This window comes from Antennarius striatus, chromosome 19 (genome assembly GCF_040054535.1).
Source record: "Antennarius striatus isolate MH-2024 chromosome 19, ASM4005453v1, whole genome shotgun sequence".
Taxonomy (NCBI): Eukaryota; Metazoa; Chordata; class Actinopteri; order Lophiiformes; family Antennariidae; genus Antennarius; species Antennarius striatus.
This window is the reverse complement of record NC_090794.1, coordinates 3380001-3400396: the sequence shown is the minus strand read 5'-3', so window position 1 is coordinate 3400396 and position 20396 is coordinate 3380001. Positions and strand designations below refer to the sequence as shown.

The 20396-nt window shown below is 40.8% G+C and overlaps 1 protein-coding gene across 5 annotated transcripts in view; it reads right to left on the bottom strand.

Annotated features, from left to right (window-relative positions):
* lama2 (laminin, alpha 2) overlaps positions 1 to 20396 on the bottom strand; it is a 120106-nt gene that overhangs the window by 81963 nt on the left and 17747 nt on the right. For all 5 annotated transcript variants that reach the window (XM_068342850.1, XM_068342853.1, XM_068342852.1 and 2 more), the window contains exons 2-7: positions 11507 to 11677; positions 10097 to 10209; positions 3749 to 3800; positions 3055 to 3245; positions 427 to 606; positions 89 to 178 (exon numbers count right to left, since the gene is read on the bottom strand). In XM_068342850.1, the coding sequence (XP_068198951.1) occupies positions 89 to 178; positions 427 to 606; positions 3055 to 3245; positions 3749 to 3800; positions 10097 to 10209; positions 11507 to 11677 (797 nt within the window). The remainder of the gene's footprint in view (positions 1 to 88; positions 179 to 426; positions 607 to 3054; positions 3246 to 3748; positions 3801 to 10096; positions 10210 to 11506; positions 11678 to 20396) is intronic.

Sequence of the window (20396 nt, the reverse complement as noted above, 5' to 3'; positions counted from 1 at the left end):
TGCTCCCGTTCAGCTGAATGCGGGGCTTCCGTTACCGTGGTGATAGAAGACAAGTGGACTGAGAGGAATAGAGAATGAAGGATTTCACCTGTGTCGCCGCGTCGAGTGGACAGGCTTTGGCGTGGCCGTAACAGATACACATGCCCCCCACTGAGATGTCTTTAATGGAGTAATAGTACTGGAGAGGGAGGGAAAAGAGTGTATTAATGGAATTGTTAATGCTTTATTACCAGTTTAATAAGTAATAGTACAACAAGACTCTCTTATCTTAAATATAAAATGCCAATAAAATCCTTTCTAACAAAATACATTTAGAAACAGAAGGATAGGAAAGGAAAGGAAAGGAAAGGAAAGGAAAGGAAAGGAAAGGAAAGGAAAGGAAAGGAAATAAAAATAGAGCTGTTGTGAATGCGTGTTGAGCCTCACCCGTCTTGTCACAATGGGGTCGACGTCTCTGGGGTCACGGAGCGTCAGGGTCATGAGGTCTGCGTTCAGCGTTCTGATTCGCTGAAACACCAGTCTGATGTAACGCGCCGAGGTGAAGTTGAGCAGGGTCGGCGAGGGGTCCTCCGCACTCGGACGACCGTTGATCAACGACGTGTGGATCTGTGGATGTGGAGACAGCGGCGACAGAGTGAAGCTAACACGCTGTGATGAGACGAACCTTAAAGCAGCTTTAAGTTTGTATAAAGTGACAGATGGTGGAGGGAGAGGAGAAAACTAAAGTAAACAGATTGGAAAAAGGAAGAAGAGGAGTAGCATCACCTTTTCTCGTAAGAGGAAACATTGTTGATGACAAACTCCTATTTGAAAATGCAAATGAAGGGAAGCTTTTGAAACGTGAGCTACAAATAGCCCTATAGATGTTTTCAGTATTTGCACTGAGGCACATTTTATTGGGTATTAATTAAATGGAAGGACTGAGATGATGCTTCAATGTAACAGCTTAGGCGTTAGAGATACATTTGAGACGGAGACAAAAATATGGATGACACAGCTTGTGGTGCCAAGAGCGGATTTTGACATCTCAAATGCTGTTAAATTGTTCTTCAGGACTTACGGGAAACACGGTAATGCCGTATAAAGAGCCGCTGGAGGTGAGAGGCACTAGAGAATTTAACGGCAGTTCTGGAAATAATGAGTGCTTCATCGGAAAAAACATAAATGAAACAGAAAAAAACACAAACTCCAGGGAGTTTAACGGAAAACTAAAAGATTAAAGCTGTCGCTAAAAAAATATGACGGATAATATTTGCTGCCTTAGAAAAAAGCTACTCGAGGCAAGAGGTTGGTCTATTTAGTTACCGCAGTGAAAAAAACCATTTGCACAGGTCGGGGGGGGGGGGGGGGGGCAGACCGATATAACATGAAGAAACACAAATATTAGGAAATAATAATAACAAGATTTAATTTCATAAATTAGTTTTAAAGAACTGTACATTTAAAAGAATTAAGATATTTGCAGAAAGGTCCAAATCTGATGTTCTCCACTGAAGGGAAGGATGTTTGGTCAGTGATATTAATCCCATCCAGAACAGACGGGTGTGTGATCTTTCACCCCCCCAGATAAAAGTATTAAGAACGGCGCATTATCAAATAGAAGCCCCGTCTGAAACTATTTCCTCTATAGCTACACAAGTGGAAGTGTCTTTGGACAAACAGCAGGAAGCGATTCCTCCACAAGGACGCGAATCGATGCCTTAATTGTGTTTTTCAGAGAAATTTCCAACATATAGTTACGCAACTGTCTTGAGCTATCTTTAAATGAAAGGAGAAGAATCTTTAGGATGAAATCCTATCCTGTAACACCACAAGCATCCATACAACAAGAGTGTGAGTTTCTGTCTGCCGGCCTGTCTGTGTGTCCATCTGTCTGTTTCACTAATGTGGCCAAAAGCAACACTTGGCATCTGCAGGAAAGTCTTACAGAGTGGGCTGAGTGTTTGGTGTGTGTGTGTGTGTGTGTGTGTGTGTGTGTGTGTGTGTGTGTGTGTGTGTGTGTGTGTGTGTGTGTGTGTGTGTGTGTGTGTGTGTGTGTGTGTGTGTGTGTGTGTGTGTGTGTGTGTGCGTGTGTGTGTGTGCGTGTGTGTGTGTGTTTTGTGAGTGCGTGCATGTGTGTGTAGGAGAGGGGGTGGGGCCCGGGGTTGCAATCCGCAGACTTAGTAGGAAAAGGGATGGTTGTGTGTGTGTGTGTGTGTGTGTGCTTGTGTGTGTGTGTGTGTGTGTGTGTGTCTGTGTGCGTGCGTGAGTGTGTGTGTGTGTGTGCATATGTGACGAGTGGTGGGGTGACATTGTGAATGTGTGTGCGATGCTGTGACACATCGCCTACAACTCATTATGGTTTCACTGTGATCAGACGGCTAGGGAGCTGTCAACCCCACACACACACACACACACACACACACACACACACACTCACACACACACACACACACACACACAAACGCGCTGCATACACACATTCAGACACCTCCGTTGTTATTTGCAGCTCTTGACATCTCCCAGCTCGCACCCCCTCCAGCGCTCCCCCGCAGGACACACACACACACACACACACATACACAGCACAAACACACAGGAGGACACACATGACACACACACATGCAGGTGTGTACAAACACACACCAGCACCCATGAATGTGTGAGCACACGGGCATCAACAATTAAAGCGGTTGTGTTATGGATGCAGACGTGTGATTAGTGTGTTTTCACTGAGTGTGGATGTGGATCAGAATCCAACACGCCTTTAAGCTCATTTTACAAACACATTTGAATAGAATAAATATATATATATTTTTAAAAAACAACAACCCTTTTTACATCCTAATCACACTTGAACACAATGCTACTTGTTCAAATATAATTTCACCCCAATTAAATATGATTTAACCAAACCTAACAAGATCACAGTCATTGTAATTTAGCAACCCTGATCCCCTTAAAACCAAATTTATTCAACCGTCTCGTCCCAGCTTGGATCAATCCTCCCTTCGGGCAACATGAAGACCAACCCAAAATGAAACCCGAATCTACAGAGAGCCAGGGTGGAGGTACCTCTCCGTTCTCCAGCGGGTGAATCTTTGAATAAAACGATGTGCAGATAACTTCATCGTCATTGGTGTAGGATGGAGGTCCTCTCCGCGGATTAATGTCGAATCTCGTCAGGCATTCCGTGTCCGTGATTGCATAGTACTGCCAGGGTTCAAAGGTCACGCCATCTATCGATCGCTCTAAGACCCAGTTACCTGTGGACCAAAGTATTGGCAAAGAAAATAATAAGGAAACGCTTCAGAGGTGTGCAGAGGAGAGGAGATCGATGGAGAGTAATAATGATGGACGTGCAGGACGGAGGTTAGGTCATCAGAGCATCGACGGAACATTCGGTTCAGCTCAGCTGTTAAAAGATTCAAACAAAGACGTCGTATCTGACACGGAATTGATTAAACATGATGTGAGGAGAGTCCAGCTCATGGAAAAATCAAATATTGGTTATTTGATTAGATGCAATAAACATACAACATTATGATGACCAAATATTAAATGCATCATGCATACAAATTGTCATATATAAATTTAATATGACAAATCCTTCAAAGAAGCTCAATATGATATACGATCAATTCTGTCATAGTATGTCTCTGAATTCTTAAATTATTATTAGAAGTGGGATGTGTGAGGTCACAGCAACCTTGAACTTTGAACTTTGAGCTGATGATGAGGCAAAAAAGTTCCAAAGCAGGATTCTTACCTGGGCGAGGCGAGTTCGCTGCCTTGAGGATGACGTAGGCAATCTGGAAAACCTGAAAAGCAAAGAGTGGAAAAAAGAAAGATTTTAACCTTTAATCCAGGTTAAAATCCTTTTAATCTGTAATCCACGGAGAAACAGCGTTGGTTTTCAGTGATTACACGCAGGCTGAGTTCAGATCCCATCAATCTGCTGTCATGAACGTTGAAAACAAATAAAGGATCCATAATGAATTAAATGCAATAAAAGTAAGTGTGACAAAATCACTCATTATATAAAATTGATTCTTTCAACTTGGTTTCATTCCATATTTTACCCCCCCACCTCCATGGGCCTCCTGGTGGGCCCCTCCCAATTTGAGATCCACAGATTAAAGAAATGGAGTCCATGGATTCAAACGAGGATAATGTCAAAGACATATCTTGTATAGATTTTCAATTACACACAATCGTGTTTGTTCTGACAGACTTTGCTTCAGGCTGATCACCGGTTTGATCAGCGATACGTCTGATGTAGGTCAAACGCTGAGTCGCTGTCGCTCCTCACCGTGTACCGCATTTCTCCCCATCCGTCCTCTCTTTCTTCTCATGATGTGGGAAGCAGTGTCACATTGCAGCAATTAGAATAGAGAGAAAGCAACCAAGTGTGTGTGTCTGTGTGTGTGTGTGTGTGTGTGTGTGTGTGTGTGTGTGTGTGTGTGTGTGTGTGTGTGTGTGTGTGTGTGTGTGTATTTGTGTTTGTGTTTGTGTAAAAGAGAGAGCGAGAGGGAAAGTGTTTTTCAGGGTAACCTTATAGCAGCCATTCAAACCCACTACAAAGAGTCAATGTTACCTGCATCCACACAAAGGAACGTGTGGTGTGTGTGTGTGTGTGTGTGTGTGTGTGTGTGTGTGTGTGTGTGTGTGTGTGTGTGTGTGTGTGTGTGTGTGTGTGTGTGTTGTGTGTGTGCGTGTGTGAGAGAGAGAGAAAGAGAGAGCTCTCAGCAATAACCTACAATATGGTGACAGTCCTACGACAGCTAGGCATCTCCAACAGCTAAACATAGATGAACACAGCAAATGCAGTGCTTGTGTGTGTGTGTGTGTGTGTGTGTGTGTGTGTGTGTGTGTGTGTGTGTGTGTGTGTGTGTGTGTGTGTGCGTGTGTGTGTGTGTGCGTGTTTGTGTCGTAGTCAATGTTTTGATCAGATGTGGATCAGAGGAGGGATTTTTTTTCCCCCTCCAGAGCTCAACACAACATCCACAAATAAACACACCAAAAACCATCCTGCGAGAATCACACCGCCAACTAAATAAATGTTTATCTTCCATCCTTGACATCTAATGTCAGGTGGATAAAGCGGTGTTTATTTTGTCAGCTACTTTTTTAATTTAAAGTAATCCTCGTTCCGTGTCAAATGTCCTCGTTAGTTTTCATCACGTTTAGTCATCATCTCTTTTTTTTTTTTGAGATCTCATTTATGCAAGTTAGAAAGAAGCAAGCAACATGTTATTTAAGTGAATTAAAAAGGAAAAACATGTTCCTTTCTCAATGAATAAAACATCTGAACTCACAACCTGCAGCGTCATTAATGCAGAATTAAGTCACAAAATCAAAAAGGATCAAATGTGACTGTAAACAAAGCAGATTGTTCCGACAAAAAAATAAAATACTTTAAGTGACTTCGTGGTGCTAGAGAGTTAATCATCATCCCAGCTGACATGATGTACTGTATCTGTACTGATCTGTACTAATGAATCATTGTCTGATTCTAAAAATAAAGAGCTCATGAGTGAATTTCTTCATTTTGACAGTGCGCTTTAATTCAAGCGTTGACACGGCAACAGAAGTAGAGAAGATAATAATCCATAAGCTTCCATAGCGCACTAGAACTCTGTCAGGCAGTCAATCAGCCCGTTTAAGGCATCTGTTTTGGTTGCTGTGCCTAAAATTCAATGGACTGTGAAGAATCGGTTTTGTTTCAGCTTTATTTGAGATGACATTTTTTTTAAAGTGAACAGCTGGCGTTTGCAGGGCGGCGTGTTAAAACACGTCCGACCTGCTAAACTGGCACCAAACTCCAGCTAATTGTGGCAAGAGCTTCTCACAAAACAAAAAACCAAATCATGTGCAGTCAAATCAGAAAGAGACACAATTAAAAAGCCATAAAATTCAATATTTTCGCTCGCTTTTGGTATCCAGAAACACACACACAGACTGTGTGTCGACACACAGGTGGATTTGCAATCGGAGCAACAAAACCTGGAATTCAGACTCATTAAAATTTACTGTCACTCCTAGAAAATAAATGTCTGAACATCTCTGTGGATGGATAAAGCAGCTTTTTTGGCCAGTTTGAATTAGTGTGAATCTTCAAGCGCTTCTGCCTGTCAAACAGGAAGTAATTCACCACAAAATCTTCTCCACCAAATATGGTTCTGCTTTTTCACCGATCAACCACACACACACACACACACTCACACATAAAAAAAAACGATTTCAATGCTGCAGTGTCTTGAATGACATTTTCCAGGCAGCTCTGCAGCAAAAATATTGGAAAGGAGGTCAATATTTGACCAAATTGCAAGGAAATTGTAGAAAAATTGTAAAAATCTGACAAGTAATTGTGTACTCCACATGGAAGAGTCAAGAGGCTACAGTAGAGGAGCCAGTACAGCCCATGCTTGACTAATGGTCTGGCTGATGAGCTGCAGCCGAATACAATCCGTTCTCTTTAAGTCTGTCTGAACGGCCAAAAACACACTTAAAAACACAAATGAAACACAAGAATGCACGAACACTCGTTCTTCCAGAATTGGGCCTTACGCTTTTTAAATGGCTTTAGCCTGCAGAAAAACACCAGATGCTGCCATCTCTCCCACATTCTGGTTTTGGCCTGAGGTCATGCCAGACATGGCACTCTGGTGTCTGGTGCTCAGAGCTCCCACCACATGACTTCTATGTTCCCAGTGAGCACAAATGTTAAAAAAAATTAAAGCAAAGGAAATGTTTTATCCATTTGTGGGGTGTTTCTATGCTCTTTTCTTCCTAGCGTGTATGTTATAAACCTTCTTGTAATGACTTATTTAAAAAAAGCGTTGCACTCCATTCTCAAACACCTGCTTTAATAAGCTGTCCCTGACCAGAGCGCTGACTCTAGCCAGTGGGAAATTGTAAAAAGTAAAGGTTTACAACTGGAAAATTCAGTAATGTGGATTTAAGTAATGTTAGTAGAGAGCACAACCTGTTACCAGTCTCTTTATCGCTCTTCATCTTCATCTTGATGGACTTTTTAATGACGTCTCCAGTGCTATTTGCATCTCATGAAGAACAGAATTCCAGACAATAAACACACCAAACGTCTGAGGATTATCTTAACTGGAAAAAACAGATCAGATTGATCATAAAGAATCAATTTGGGTCACATTCTAACTGATTGACAGCGGACCCACATCGTTCTTCCAGGTTTACGTCTTGCGTCTCAGTGACATGATTTGACCCCGTCAAACAAATTACCCTTAACGAAACCGCCTCCAGCATTTTCATAATAACAGCAATTTCTACAAATCCTTTTTGAAGCTGATAAAAGATCGTCCGAGTTTAAAATAGTCTTAATACGTTCACTAGTCATTTCTTGAACTAATGACTGAGCCTGCAGCGACACACTGATGGACTTCATGACAGGTTTCTGCAAAGTTAGATGGGCTAAATAAAAAGGTTCATAAAAACTGTCTAGACCTGGGAATTAAAACTCACAAATGACCAGATTTTAAAGGTCCAATCGAGTCAAAAAGGGTTCATTATTTTCCGACACAGGGCTCTTGCTTTAAGTGCGGTGTCAGATACGTCTGCATGTGAGATGACAATTGGAGAATTCATCTAAAAGCGATGAAGAGCATCCCGACATGGAGCGCTCCTTCAGCTCACGGCGTCACTCGCGTGGACCCTCGTCTGCCTCTGTTTGTCTTTCTATCGGGAGACGCGCAACAATAACGAGAGAGGAAATGAAGGTGGTGATGTCACAAGCGATAACCACACACACTTACACACAAACACACACACATGCCCATTGTCATTTTCTAAGTGAGATGACTGAGGTCGCCGGGGAAATTCAGAGCACTGGAGGGTAAATAGCTTTCCGTTGGACTGATTGAGATTCACGCATACACACAGGAAACACACAGAAGAATAAACACACACACACACACACACACACACACATTAATGGCAGCGGGTATACAGTAAATCACCGCACATAGGGCATCAGGTCAATCTACTATTTTGCAAATTGGATTTTTTTACTCCACGACTCACGTTAAACTTTTCCAAGCCATAAATCTAAGTGTTTTATTCAACAAGTCATCACATCCAGTCTATTCCAATGATATTTATTAGTTTTACCTGACAATAAAACAATAAAATAAAAGGAACAGGTCAATATAAAACCTAACCCTTATCATTACCAAGAATACATGGATGTATATTATAATAAATAGAGTCATTGACTGTTTTTTTTGGTTAAAATCATTCGACCAAAGTTTAATTTGTAATCCATGAAGGGAACAACATGTGAAGACGGACAACATGAGAGCAACTCTTTCAGTCCAGGTGTGAACTACTTCACCAAAAGACGGACAGCCAGTTCACTTAATTGTATACACCCATACCATGAGGACTGCAGCCATCACATGGCTGCTAAAATGAATACAGCCTATAATGTGCGCTGGTATTAAAAAGCTGTTAATAATTCACTGTTTTGTTGCTATCCATCTGTCAGTGATGATTCTATTTTATTATTTATTTTTCCACTACACATCAGTGTAGTGTGTGCGTGTGCGCGCATGCACTTGTGTGTGAACCCATTCAGGCATGTGTACATTTGTGTTCTGCAGCAACCATTTCGGTTTTGACTCTCGCTTTTGCTCTCTCCTCTCTTTTGCGATGAGTTCCGATCAATTCATTTGACGGTGCTGACGTACAACAACAATATTCATTTTCTATATGATGAGTTGAATCTCAAAGACAGTTATTTAATTTCAATTTTTGATTCTGTTTGCTTCATTCTGCTCTCAGGGTGGTGCAATCATTGAGCTCCAGATATTCTATTGACTGAATATGAAAGGAGATGTTCAAGCATGTGGGATTTTTTTACAGACCTCATCTACCCAATGTAAAGAATTTAAATTTTTGAGAATACAAAGTAAACATTTATCTGGTTAAATATTCCACAAATTCCATTCCTGATTTCCTACTTTGAAATGAAACGTGAAGGCATCCGTGCAGTGCGTTGTGAAAAAAGTCTGAAGAGGTCAGATGGTGATAAAGTTACGATCAAACTCTATTCTACAGACTTCCTGCAATGTCAATGTGCATTCAGGCTTTTTTTTGTCACTGCTTCAGTTGTCGTTTTCACGTCATACCATTGTTGTCTAGGATAGAAGCTCCTGATTAATAATCTATATTTAATCTGTTTTTAACCTTTAGAGCAATTTTTGATAGGATTCTCTTAATGAATCGAGTGCTTCTCTTGAACAAATGTCTCTTAGACTCATTAGTTTTATTCACATGACATTTAAATAATTATAATCTGGCAGTCGAGCACGTTAATCACACTTCCAAATGAAACTAGGTGTCCTAAATCATCTCATGCCAATACACAACCCCTCCATCACGGAGGTTTCTGCCAAGCTTTCCAAATAAATAAAAAAAGGAAACCCAATTATTTAAAGAGTGACACACACACTTAAGAAGTTATTGATAGCAAAGTTGGTTAAACTAATTTCAGCTCTGCTGAAATAATAGTGGCTTAACTCCTCTGATATCCGTGGATGATTAACTAATTGCTCTTACTTCCTCCACCGAGGAGGTGCAGCTCTGTTTCTTTGTGGATTTGAAATAAGGAAATAAGCAAAAAAATGTATTAATCATTTGTCAATTGTTTCTAAGAACATCTGTGCGTTTTGCCCAGACTTCTTATCGCATAAGAGGTGTGGTCACGTCGATCCGGGAAGGCCAGCGGTTTTGTCCGCAACATCCTGACAGAAAAACAAGACGGTGGCAGCAAAGTGTCAAGATGACCTCAATGGACGGAGCGCCAGCAAGCTGACTGCAGCCGAGGAAGGCAATTCACTGCCAGGATGGAGAGATAAGATGTGGGGGGGGGGTTTGGAAGTAAACAGCCTAATAAGAATTCTCTATCAGTCTCATCAAGCCACGACGAAGGAATTGAAACTATTGTTTGATGGGACAAAGAGGCGGATTGAGGCGACGCTGCTGATTTTTGACCGTCATTTAAACATCACACAGTTTAAGTCAGTGCAATCTCCCATAGTATAGTGTACTATGGTGTAGTATCTCCTTTGTGTGTGTTCACCTGTTTCAGATCCAGCGTTACGGTCACATGGTGGTACTCCATTCCGTTCTTGATGGAGGGGCTTTGCCACCAGCGGTTGGTTCCGTCGATGGCGTATTCTATGGGGTGTCGCTCTGCACACACAAACAGAAGGAGAACCCAAAGAGGCGTCTCTATAAGATACTGAATTCAATCACTCTAATCTTCAATCCATTGTTTTTTTTCCCCTCTGCTCTTCTTCTAAGAATCTGCTCTTTCAAGCGTTGGAGGCCAGATAACAAAAGCACATCTCCGCCTCCCTGCAGCTCCACACAACGGCTTTAATGGAGGCGACAGATAAAACGCATTATTGGCTTGTTACATATCGAAGGTCGCCGTGAAGAGCTTTTATGTATGTTTTGTTGAGTGTTTGGAACTTCAGGTGTTTCAGGTTTATTTGAAGCTGTCAATCACCAGGCGGCTTTTTGTTTCTGTCACTTACATATTGGTAAAGATGTTTTTTGTACTGACTAAACAAGCTGTTAGTGATCAGGTTTTGGATGTCCGGGTAGGATGAGTGTTTTTACTCTCAGGCAAAACTGGGATTATTGTTTCCCTTTGTATTCAGCTTTTATTCTAAGCTAAGCTAACTGCCTCGCGTATGCATCTTCAGATCATATCCACGGTTTCACACATCTGATTATTTAATTCTAATTAGCATATATCATATTTCCTGAAATGTGTAACTATTAAATTTATGGAAAGGAAGACAATCTTTTTTCTGGCACTTCAACCAAACTTAAGCAGAAAGCAAGAGTTAAGTTCTACAATTTCTATGGTTTTTATTTATTTATTACCCCATTGTACATACTTGTTTATATTGTAGATATCTGTTTATTGTGTATTTTAGTGTTAGTGTTGGTTGTCTGCGTATCGAGTCTGGTTTTTGCTCTTTGCAGTCTGCATTTCCTTTTTGTGCACCAATCCCGTATTTTGCACCAATACTGCTGCTTTATGTTCCTTCCATTGCCCCTTGGGGACAAAAAAAAAATTTTTTGAATTGAATAAAATGGAATAGAATAGAATTGAATAAACCGGCTTTCCTTTCTGACTGGCTGACGACACTGTTTGTAGACTGACTGATTATTACCAGTGACTGACTGACCATTTGGTTCCTGCTAATGGCCTGTGCTGATCGCTGACTAAATAACTGTCTAGTTGGTGCTTTGAAACATGATCATAGGCTAATTTTGTATTGTCATCTTGTCAAGTTGCGATTGATTCCTCACTTCCTTCGGTGATTATCATTTCAGAAAAAATAATTGGTTAACATCTGGCCAATCGGGCCCTGATTAACAGACATGCAATCATGATAAATCACAGCTGACATCAGGCCTATAAATCTTGTTAGTGTGTGTGTGTGTTTTGTGTGTGTGTGTGTGTTCTACTTGCCAAATGGTTTCACGCTTCTTTGGTTGCAGATTCGACACTGAGGGTTCCTAACCGGCTGGCCCGGTACATGTTCCACCAACTTGCAGAACATCTCTGGACCGGACGATCCACAGGTAGCATTAGCGCTTATGTGTGCCATGGAAGCCAGGTTCAGCACTGCCGGGAAAAGACCTGAGAAGAAGAAAGATCACAGTGGTTGTCTCTTAGAAGTGAACAAAAATCAAACAAAAATCATCTGAAAAGAGTTAATATTTTCAGAAACGTTTTTGTTATACTTGATTCAACATCAATCATCCCTTTTAGCTACGAGTTTGTCAGACAGCTATTTCCAAAACCTAATGGACGTTTCAACCGACTCCACAGATGTACATTCACATCCACCCACGAAGTTCATGTAAATGTGTAAAACAGTCACTAAATACGAGTGCCGGTGCAATCAGAGCGGTTCAAATGAGGTCAGGCTGTTAGCATTTTATGCAAACACACACGTAAAATTTAAAAAATACAAAACAGCCAAGCGGCAAGGGTTATTAAAAACATCTAGAATCCTGTTACGTGTACAGCGTTCGGATTCCTAATCATTAAACTGATGTTGGTTTTTTCTTTGCAGTGGTTTTTTCAGAGGGAGGCTAACGGCGGCCTGCCTGTTGCACTAGCATATGAGTAATGATCAAGGAACACGAGGGGGGCAGCAGGGATTTTTATAACATCCAAATTCCATCATTTGAGTGTATTTTTGGTGGGATGAACATTATTTACCCCCTGAGTGAAAACACGAGTCACTCTTTTGTATGAAAGAGGCAAACAGAGAATGTATTTGTTCAGGTTTCAGACTCCAGTGGAATGCTGCTTCATCAGGGGACGACTCATTTGCATTATGTTGCTCAAGCAAAAAAAATTTTTTTCCCGGATTTCTCTCCACGGGCATTTTTCACCACTGGAGCAGAATACAAAACTTGGAGAAGGAATTTATATCAACGGTAAACACTGACTTATACAGATACTGTAGGAATCCATTAATCAATGTTACACAAGGCAAAGAACGGCCATGGCATAAAAATAAAAATAAGGCAAGGCAACATATTTCATGTTCTTACAGTCCCATTGAATGAACTAGTAGCACATGTGAAGTGAAACTGGAATCCGACTAGGGTTGGATTCTGGAAAAGATAGGAATCGAGTCGATTTATTTATTCATTTTTGTTTAAAATTGAGATTACAATCCTCTGGCACAAATTTTTCACAAAATTGACATGTTTGTTGATGACCTTCCTTTCTCCATTGGTGCCTCATTCGAAACGCTTCTGCTGTCGGGACAGTAGAATCTCCACTGTTTAGAAATGAGACGGCATAAAAGTGTGAATTAAGATTTCATTACGACTAATCCTGCAGCCCTAACTCCAAGGACCCTGTATTTATTTTGATTTTGATGACTGGCGAGACACAATGGCATTTTGGTTTTAAACCACTTAACGACTGGCACTGTGAAATATCGGGAATTCATTGAAATGATTCAATCAATTATGCAAAATAAAATGATTAAGAGTTCTCAAAAGTCAATCCATTCAGGTGTACTTGAAAAGTAATTAAACTTTTTCCTCTGAAATGTAATAAACATATTCTAACCAAGGTGAAGACAGGAAAATAAATTAGTTACAGATTTTCTCATGCATCCTAGGAGTCGATCAAAACACCCCATGTGGTCGTATCGTTATAAAATGCATTTCTTCCCCTGGACAGCGAGCCGCGGGGTTCATATTATGCAGAGAATAAACATCGATCTAAACAAACAGCTTATTATTTACATCTGCATGTCATCACCTCACAAATGCTCCGTGACACTGTTTCTCCTAGCGTGACTCCTCCGTGTTGTTCCCATGGTAAAAGCACATTTGTTTCTGAGCTAAGGACTGTTTTTTTGGAATGGAATGGTCGACATACTGTTCACATGATTCACGTTTCCTCACTGGAGAACGAGTACAGACAGAGGAACATGTGTCGGCCCAGAAGCCTCCTGGTTTACATCTAAACAGCGTATGGGCGGACATGAGGACGGAGGCTCATTAATGTACAACTTTATGCAAAGGAGACGGGAAGGGAGGATCAGATGTGGAGAGTGAGGAGCCCTTGTGGAAGTGCAGACGGCGTGTGTGTATGTGTGTGTGTCCAGATGATTCCAGCTGTTTGGCCAGGTGTCAACGCTGATGAACTGTGAAGAACATCTGAGACACCCCCAGCCTCTCAAATGTGTCCACGGCTTTCAGTGGCGACATCTGAGAACACAAAGTGAAGGATGCCAGACTTCCAGAACAATGTCTTCACCAGGGCAAAATTCTCACGGTGTAACGAGAACATGAGACGTAGTTCTACTCCAGTGTTTGTGTCATTTACTGATTCATTATAGCTTTTCTTGCAGCTATTTCCTATGTATTTAGTACTCGTTTTTTGTATAACGCTCATTGGTTTAAGTCTTAACACCCAATCCTGCAGCAGTGGGTGTGGACAGTGCAAACGGTCTGTTATAATTTCATTATTGGCCTTAAATCTGAATGGTGGTCCACAGGGAATATTTTCTGATAAGTGGAGGAAGCAGAAGGAACAGAAGGGGTTGTTTTTGCCTCATGTCTGAGACGTGTAGCTAACACAGGTATACCACAATAATCACAACGGGAAATACTCACATCAGCTTCTTAAAACGTAATTATTTACAGTACATGACCTCCATCTCAGCCTCAGCTGCTTTTATTCAGGTGTATCATTCGTCTTTGTTCCATCTCTTCATTGTGGTACAATGTTGAGATCACTGATGATTGTAAAGGTGATGTTTGGTGCATACAACGCGCTCTTTTGTTGTTTTATTCCACGTGTAACAGTGTTAGCAGACTCTAAAAGGAGGAAAGAACATACAGCAACCACGTACTGATACCTAGTGGATTTATTCTTTCATTTCAAACAGCAACATGTGTGCTTTACTGTCACAATGCCAACAGAACAGAAATCCTGCAAGTAGACTTCAACATCAACATATCTTAGTTAAGACTGTCTTGCGAGATTTAAAAAAAAAGTAGCTTTGATGGAAATATTCTCAATGTTCCTTCTCCACACCGTTTCCAACTGTTTCCGCCAGGAAATCGAGCCAACATCCTGCTCAGTTCTGGCTTCTGATCCGCAAAACCTGGAAGAGTCTCCAGCCAGACAAAAAATGTGTGTGTGGGAAACTGTGGAATCGCTAATAGCATCGTTTACCTCGACTTGAGCCGGCTAATACCTTGATCTCCAAATCAGTTCTGCGTGTCTGATATGAAGCATCACAGGGGACTCGAAAGGGAACGGCGTTCGTTTCAACCGTTGCCTCGTGTTTCGGTTCGTGCCAGTTCAATCTCATTCAATGAAGCTTTGAAACGCTGCAGTAGCATTAAACTTTTGTGAGCTTAGATCACACGTTGTTTATTTCTTTACAAACTTAACAAAAATATTAATTTAAATTTAATGCTTTTCAGATTGCACTATTTAATGCCGCACCTTCTGAGTGCACTTCATTACCCGGATCAGATGTTCCAGGCTTTATACTCGTAGCACATTGCCTGGTAATCAGAATCTATTTCAGTGTGTGCATGTGTACATTCTTCTTGGTGCTAAATAGCATTAAAAAAAAAAAATCATACCTGCTTTAAATCAGCATGCTATCGATTCGTTTCAGAGCCCGACTAACGGGTCAAAACCACTTCTGTGCCAAAGTACCACACCGCGTCACACACTATTGTTTCCCACTTGTGAGCTCATTTCCAAGGGGCACGGATTTGTGCCAAACAGTCAACTTAACGTATATCACATCAATCAAAACACATTTAAAAACAAGAGTTTCTACAGCAGTGGAAACTCCAGCAACACTTCATTATTAATAAAGTTGTTGCTGGAGTTTCGCCTCTCTAGACCTTTTCCCTTCTCAATGCACTTTGGTAGTTGGTGAAGTTGTGCCAGAAATACTAATATACTAAAAATGAAGTGTCTCTGCACATGGGTTTACAACTACCTGATAAGTTGAATTTAACACACATCGTCTGCATTGTTGGAAATCAAATCAGATTCATCTTCTTTGCACAAACATGAACGTGTTCTAGTTCTACACAAATCCTGACAAATCTGATCCGATTTACAGGACAGAACAAAGAAACAGGTAGAAATAAAATAAAATGAAGGGTACATATCTTCCATATATGCTGCCTCAGTTTGTAAAGCATTCTGGGAATTTTCTACCATTCTCTGCTACACCTCTGTTTTCAGCATACATCTATAAACACTCCATTTGAAGGGTCGTCGAGAGGAGCCAGAAAACCACTACCCCTCCTTGCCCTAAAGACACAGGACACACTACCCTACAGGGGAGTTGCAGGGGATTGGTCCTCGACCTTTGACCCTGACTTTTCAACAAGCTCAAGATATTTATCGGCAGAATCAGAACACAAGCGATCTGATGCTGCAGATAACACTTTCTCTCTAGTTCCTTTATATGGAACAAAACGACGAGGACAGAGGAACGGAGAACGGCTAAAGACAGGGTTCAAATTTCAGATCAACTGAATGACAAGGACACAAAGACTGTCTGCCTACAGCTATATGGTCACACACACACACACACACACACACACACACACACACACACACACACACACACACACACGCACATCTACTCGGGTTCATTACCTTCCATTCTTTCACCTCTCTGCTCTGATAAGCTCGCTAACCTGTCTGTCTGTCTTTCTGTCTGTCTGTCTGTCTGCCTCTCTATCCCCGTCTACGCTCTGTTAACCAGATGCCTCAGAGGATTTACTGCCACACAGGCTCTAAATTATAATACTGTCAAAATGGATAAGTACACCCAATGACAGCTGGTGCAATGTCATCGGCAAAGAAGTTGTTTCAACACCTCAGTGCTGATAACATGGCAGCATCCCCGGGAAAGGTGGACTATTTATTCACAGAATATTGCATCAATCTATCAGCTGCATTTTACACAGGATGGGAATTTCTGGTATTAAAGGTATGCCTTTACATTCTAGGTCATATTTCTATAACTTATTACTATTTCTATTAAGGTCTTCTGAAAATAGTAACACCCAACAGAGCATGATTGGAATAAAAATGACCCGATTAAAATCGGTCGCTGTAAATACATTGGAGCGGAAGAAAGTTTGAAGGATTAACATCGACTTTAAGTTAAGTTTGTTCACATTTTGTGCCTTTTGACATACTTGTGTCACGTGCTGGGTTAAAAACCAAGGAAGGGTCGGAGGCTGCAGGTCTAATTCAGAAAATAGCACACGAAGGACTTTAACTTTAATGGAACCGGATCCAAATTAATTTAACCACATGCTTATGAGAAAATATACTTTTTTTGAAAAGCGATGACATCAAATGATGGCTCTATGGACAATAATACAACAATACGTACATAAAAGCTCCACTTAAGGAGAAGACGTCCAGATATGACGGCGCTTCGACAAGATTCACGACGACAACAAATTAATTTCACCGTGTAAAAGCTTCTTATTGCATTAGGAATAAAAATTGCTTTTTTCTGTCAGAGCGGATGATGACTGCGCCGCTCGCTTTGCTCTGTGTGTGTGTTTGTGTGTGAGTGTGTGTATGTGTGTGTGCGTGATCGATGTGTTATTGTTGAGTTTTGGGGCTAGATGTGTTCTTTGATGGAATAAGAAGAGGGTTGAAAAAGACAAGATCATCTCTCTCTATCTCTGCCCCCTCCCATCACGAGTAGTTGGGGGGTTGAGAGCGAGAGAGATATGGATGGAGAAAAAGATTGATAAAGATGGATGAAAGGATTCCCGGAGAAAGATAGAGTGTTGTTTAAAAGGGTCAGAGCTGGGAGAGGGATGAGGGATGAGGCCGTGATAATCCTGTATAAACACACACACACACACACACACACGCACACACACACACACACAGATGGCTTTTACAGGTATCTACATACTGGATTGTTCGCGTGCATAAAACCCCGAAATATGCAGCTAATATACATGCATACATTTTACACCGTGCACTACCACTCATACATACATAAATACAAACTTCTATTGCAGACTTCACATTTGATTAGAGCGCTGGAAACTTATCAGTGTTCTTCTTGGTGAGGGTCTCTCAAAGAAAACTAATCTGCTGTGTTTGCTCAGGTGGGCTTTAAACAGCTGAGATATGACTTCACTTCTATCTCTGGGTTGCTCAAACAAAGCAACCCAGGGAATGGGATTTTAACAGGAATGTTGACACGTGTCTGAAAAATGTACTTTAAATGTCTTGGTAAAGGTGAAACAGAAGAGTAAAGAACAGAAATTGTTTAAACACAGTCCTGTCTGCCTGTGTCCGACTACGACCCGTGTAAAATATCATCCGTCCTGCAAATTTGGCTCCACAGAACTTATTTCTCATCACAGCATTGCATTGCAAACAGAAAAAGGAAAAAGACGGCCATCGTTCCAATATTAGAAGTGCATAACTAATATCTTCAAAAATAACCATGCAAAAACATAATACATTTCTAGGAATACCTGATTAATCCAGATGCAATTTTAACATATATTTGCATTGAAAAATTTCATAACAGTTTGGACAGCAAAAACATTTTTTGTATGCAGTTTGTTTTATTTTCACGTGTTCTTTTGTTTCATCCTGTAAAATCATATTAGTAATGAATGATAGTAGCAGCAACAGGCTTCTCTAGTACGACAGAAATTTCTGGTGTTTAAGGGACCCTAACCCTTAGTCTTACCCTAACCCTAACTAGGCGTCTGATCTGACTAAAACTGCAGTGGGACTGAGTGACTCAATGGTTGCAGCTCTGATAATTATCTGAACTGAGGACACACACCTCCACCAAGCATGGATACAAGGGCTGCTGATCATACTTGCGCTAATTGAATTTTTTCCCCCTCGCAACCGTTTTAGTTATGACTGATTAGCCGCAGTGATTCCGGCTCATGATGATTATCTAAAGATATTTAGATAATGCAGTGTAAAAAAAAGAGAGCGGAAGAACAATAAAGGAGCTTGATCATTAAGTCTTGTGTAAGCGCAGCGGTTCAAGACCTCGGTGAAATTACTCAGCAGTCATTTAATTAAGCATTTTGGTATTTAATTAATTTTAAAGAAAACAATATTTTGTTATTGCACCTGAGAGAAAAAAGGGGTTGGTTTAACAAGGTAATTAGGCAGAAACACTTCAGAATAGCTGTATTAATACAATTTGAATGCACATGGCTGCTCTCAGCATCCATGTGTGGCTTTTAATATTAAATCTGAAAACACATATATTCTATTGGGATCTTTATAGATACATCATCTGGAAAATTAGGATCAGGTTTTGTCTCAAGGGTTTAATTTAAACCAAACTGATGTACGTATTAATGCAACACTTCAATAACTAAAGATAATAATAATAATCAATCCTTATAGCCATGGAATAACGGTTTTTCAGGGAGTTCAAACAACAAAACCTATCTACATCTGACATACAATCAAAGGGAAATGAAGTCGGGCCCAACAGGTGCTCCTTGGTAAATATCATAACAGACGGGTTCAAATACAACACGATCGCCCTTCATCTTCATCAGTCACAGGCGGAGACTCGCCCACAACCTTCCGTCGTAACGTTTATTGATTACTCAACTTCTGAAAAGCCAACATCCAAAGGTTTAATATTAGCACACACGCTAATAGACACAACACCATCAGTATGTGTGTGTGTGTGTGTGTGTGTGTGTGGGCTGCATGTTGTTTCTATGGGTACATTTATTGGATAAATGAATGATGAATGACCAGATAGGAATCTATACATTTGCTCAACCTTGATTGGATCTCTTTTGTTGTGTCACTGCATCAACTCAGACGAGTTTCCGTCCGTTTGCTGTGTGACAAAGCTAACATGCTGATTTCTAGCATGTATAATGTCCATCGTGATAATTAGTTAGCATCTTTTGATGATTTTATTACTTCGGCAGCTCATAAATCAACTGAAACACCAAAAAAGTGAACTCAGGATAGGATATATCTTCTGGAAACCATGAATGTCACATGTTGACATGGCGTACCTGACCAGGTGAGCAGACCAGTCGATCACGAATTAGTTAAATTTATTAGTCTAAACTAGTCTTGAGCTAATTGTGCAGCATTTTTACTTTGGTTTTGGAGCTTCAGATTCCTGTCTTCCCCCACTGTTTCCCACAACATTATCCACCCCCACATTATTAAATTAAACAAATATGTACTTTCCTCCTTCTTGTTATTACTTTCATGGTGCAATAAGAGTTGGAAAATGTACATGCATCTATACTTGTGCTTCCCTGCCGGTATATCAGGCTTTACATCTGTTGGCCTCTCTTCTGTCGACCTCCAGGGGTTTCAGGGAAAGCTGTAATGAAAACTAAGTCAACATCCTGCTCTCACAAGGACTTCCTGCACCGGGAGTGCGTTTGTGTGTGTTCCCATCAATAATGAAGCTCCAAGGAGAAATGCAAGCATACAGTCAGTCACCATGCCTTGAAGGAGAGCTTTGACTGACTTATAATACAGAGAAAATGAAGGCAGGGAGTTCTTTCAGTGGAGGGTGATGGAGAACATGAGGGGTCAGGACATTTGCCCGTCTTACTTCCTTTTGTGTCTCCTCTTCAGTTCAGCTTCATTTCATGAACATCAACATAATAAGCGCTCCCTTTATGCTGTTTTTGTTGTTTTTTTGCTTTGGAGGTGAAATGCTTTAATAATAAGTCAATGAAGACAGAACCAGTAAAGGCCACATTCATTTATTAAATCCCAGCTCACATTATTAACTACAAACACATCCGGTGCTGAGTGTGAAGACATTTTAGCTGTATTA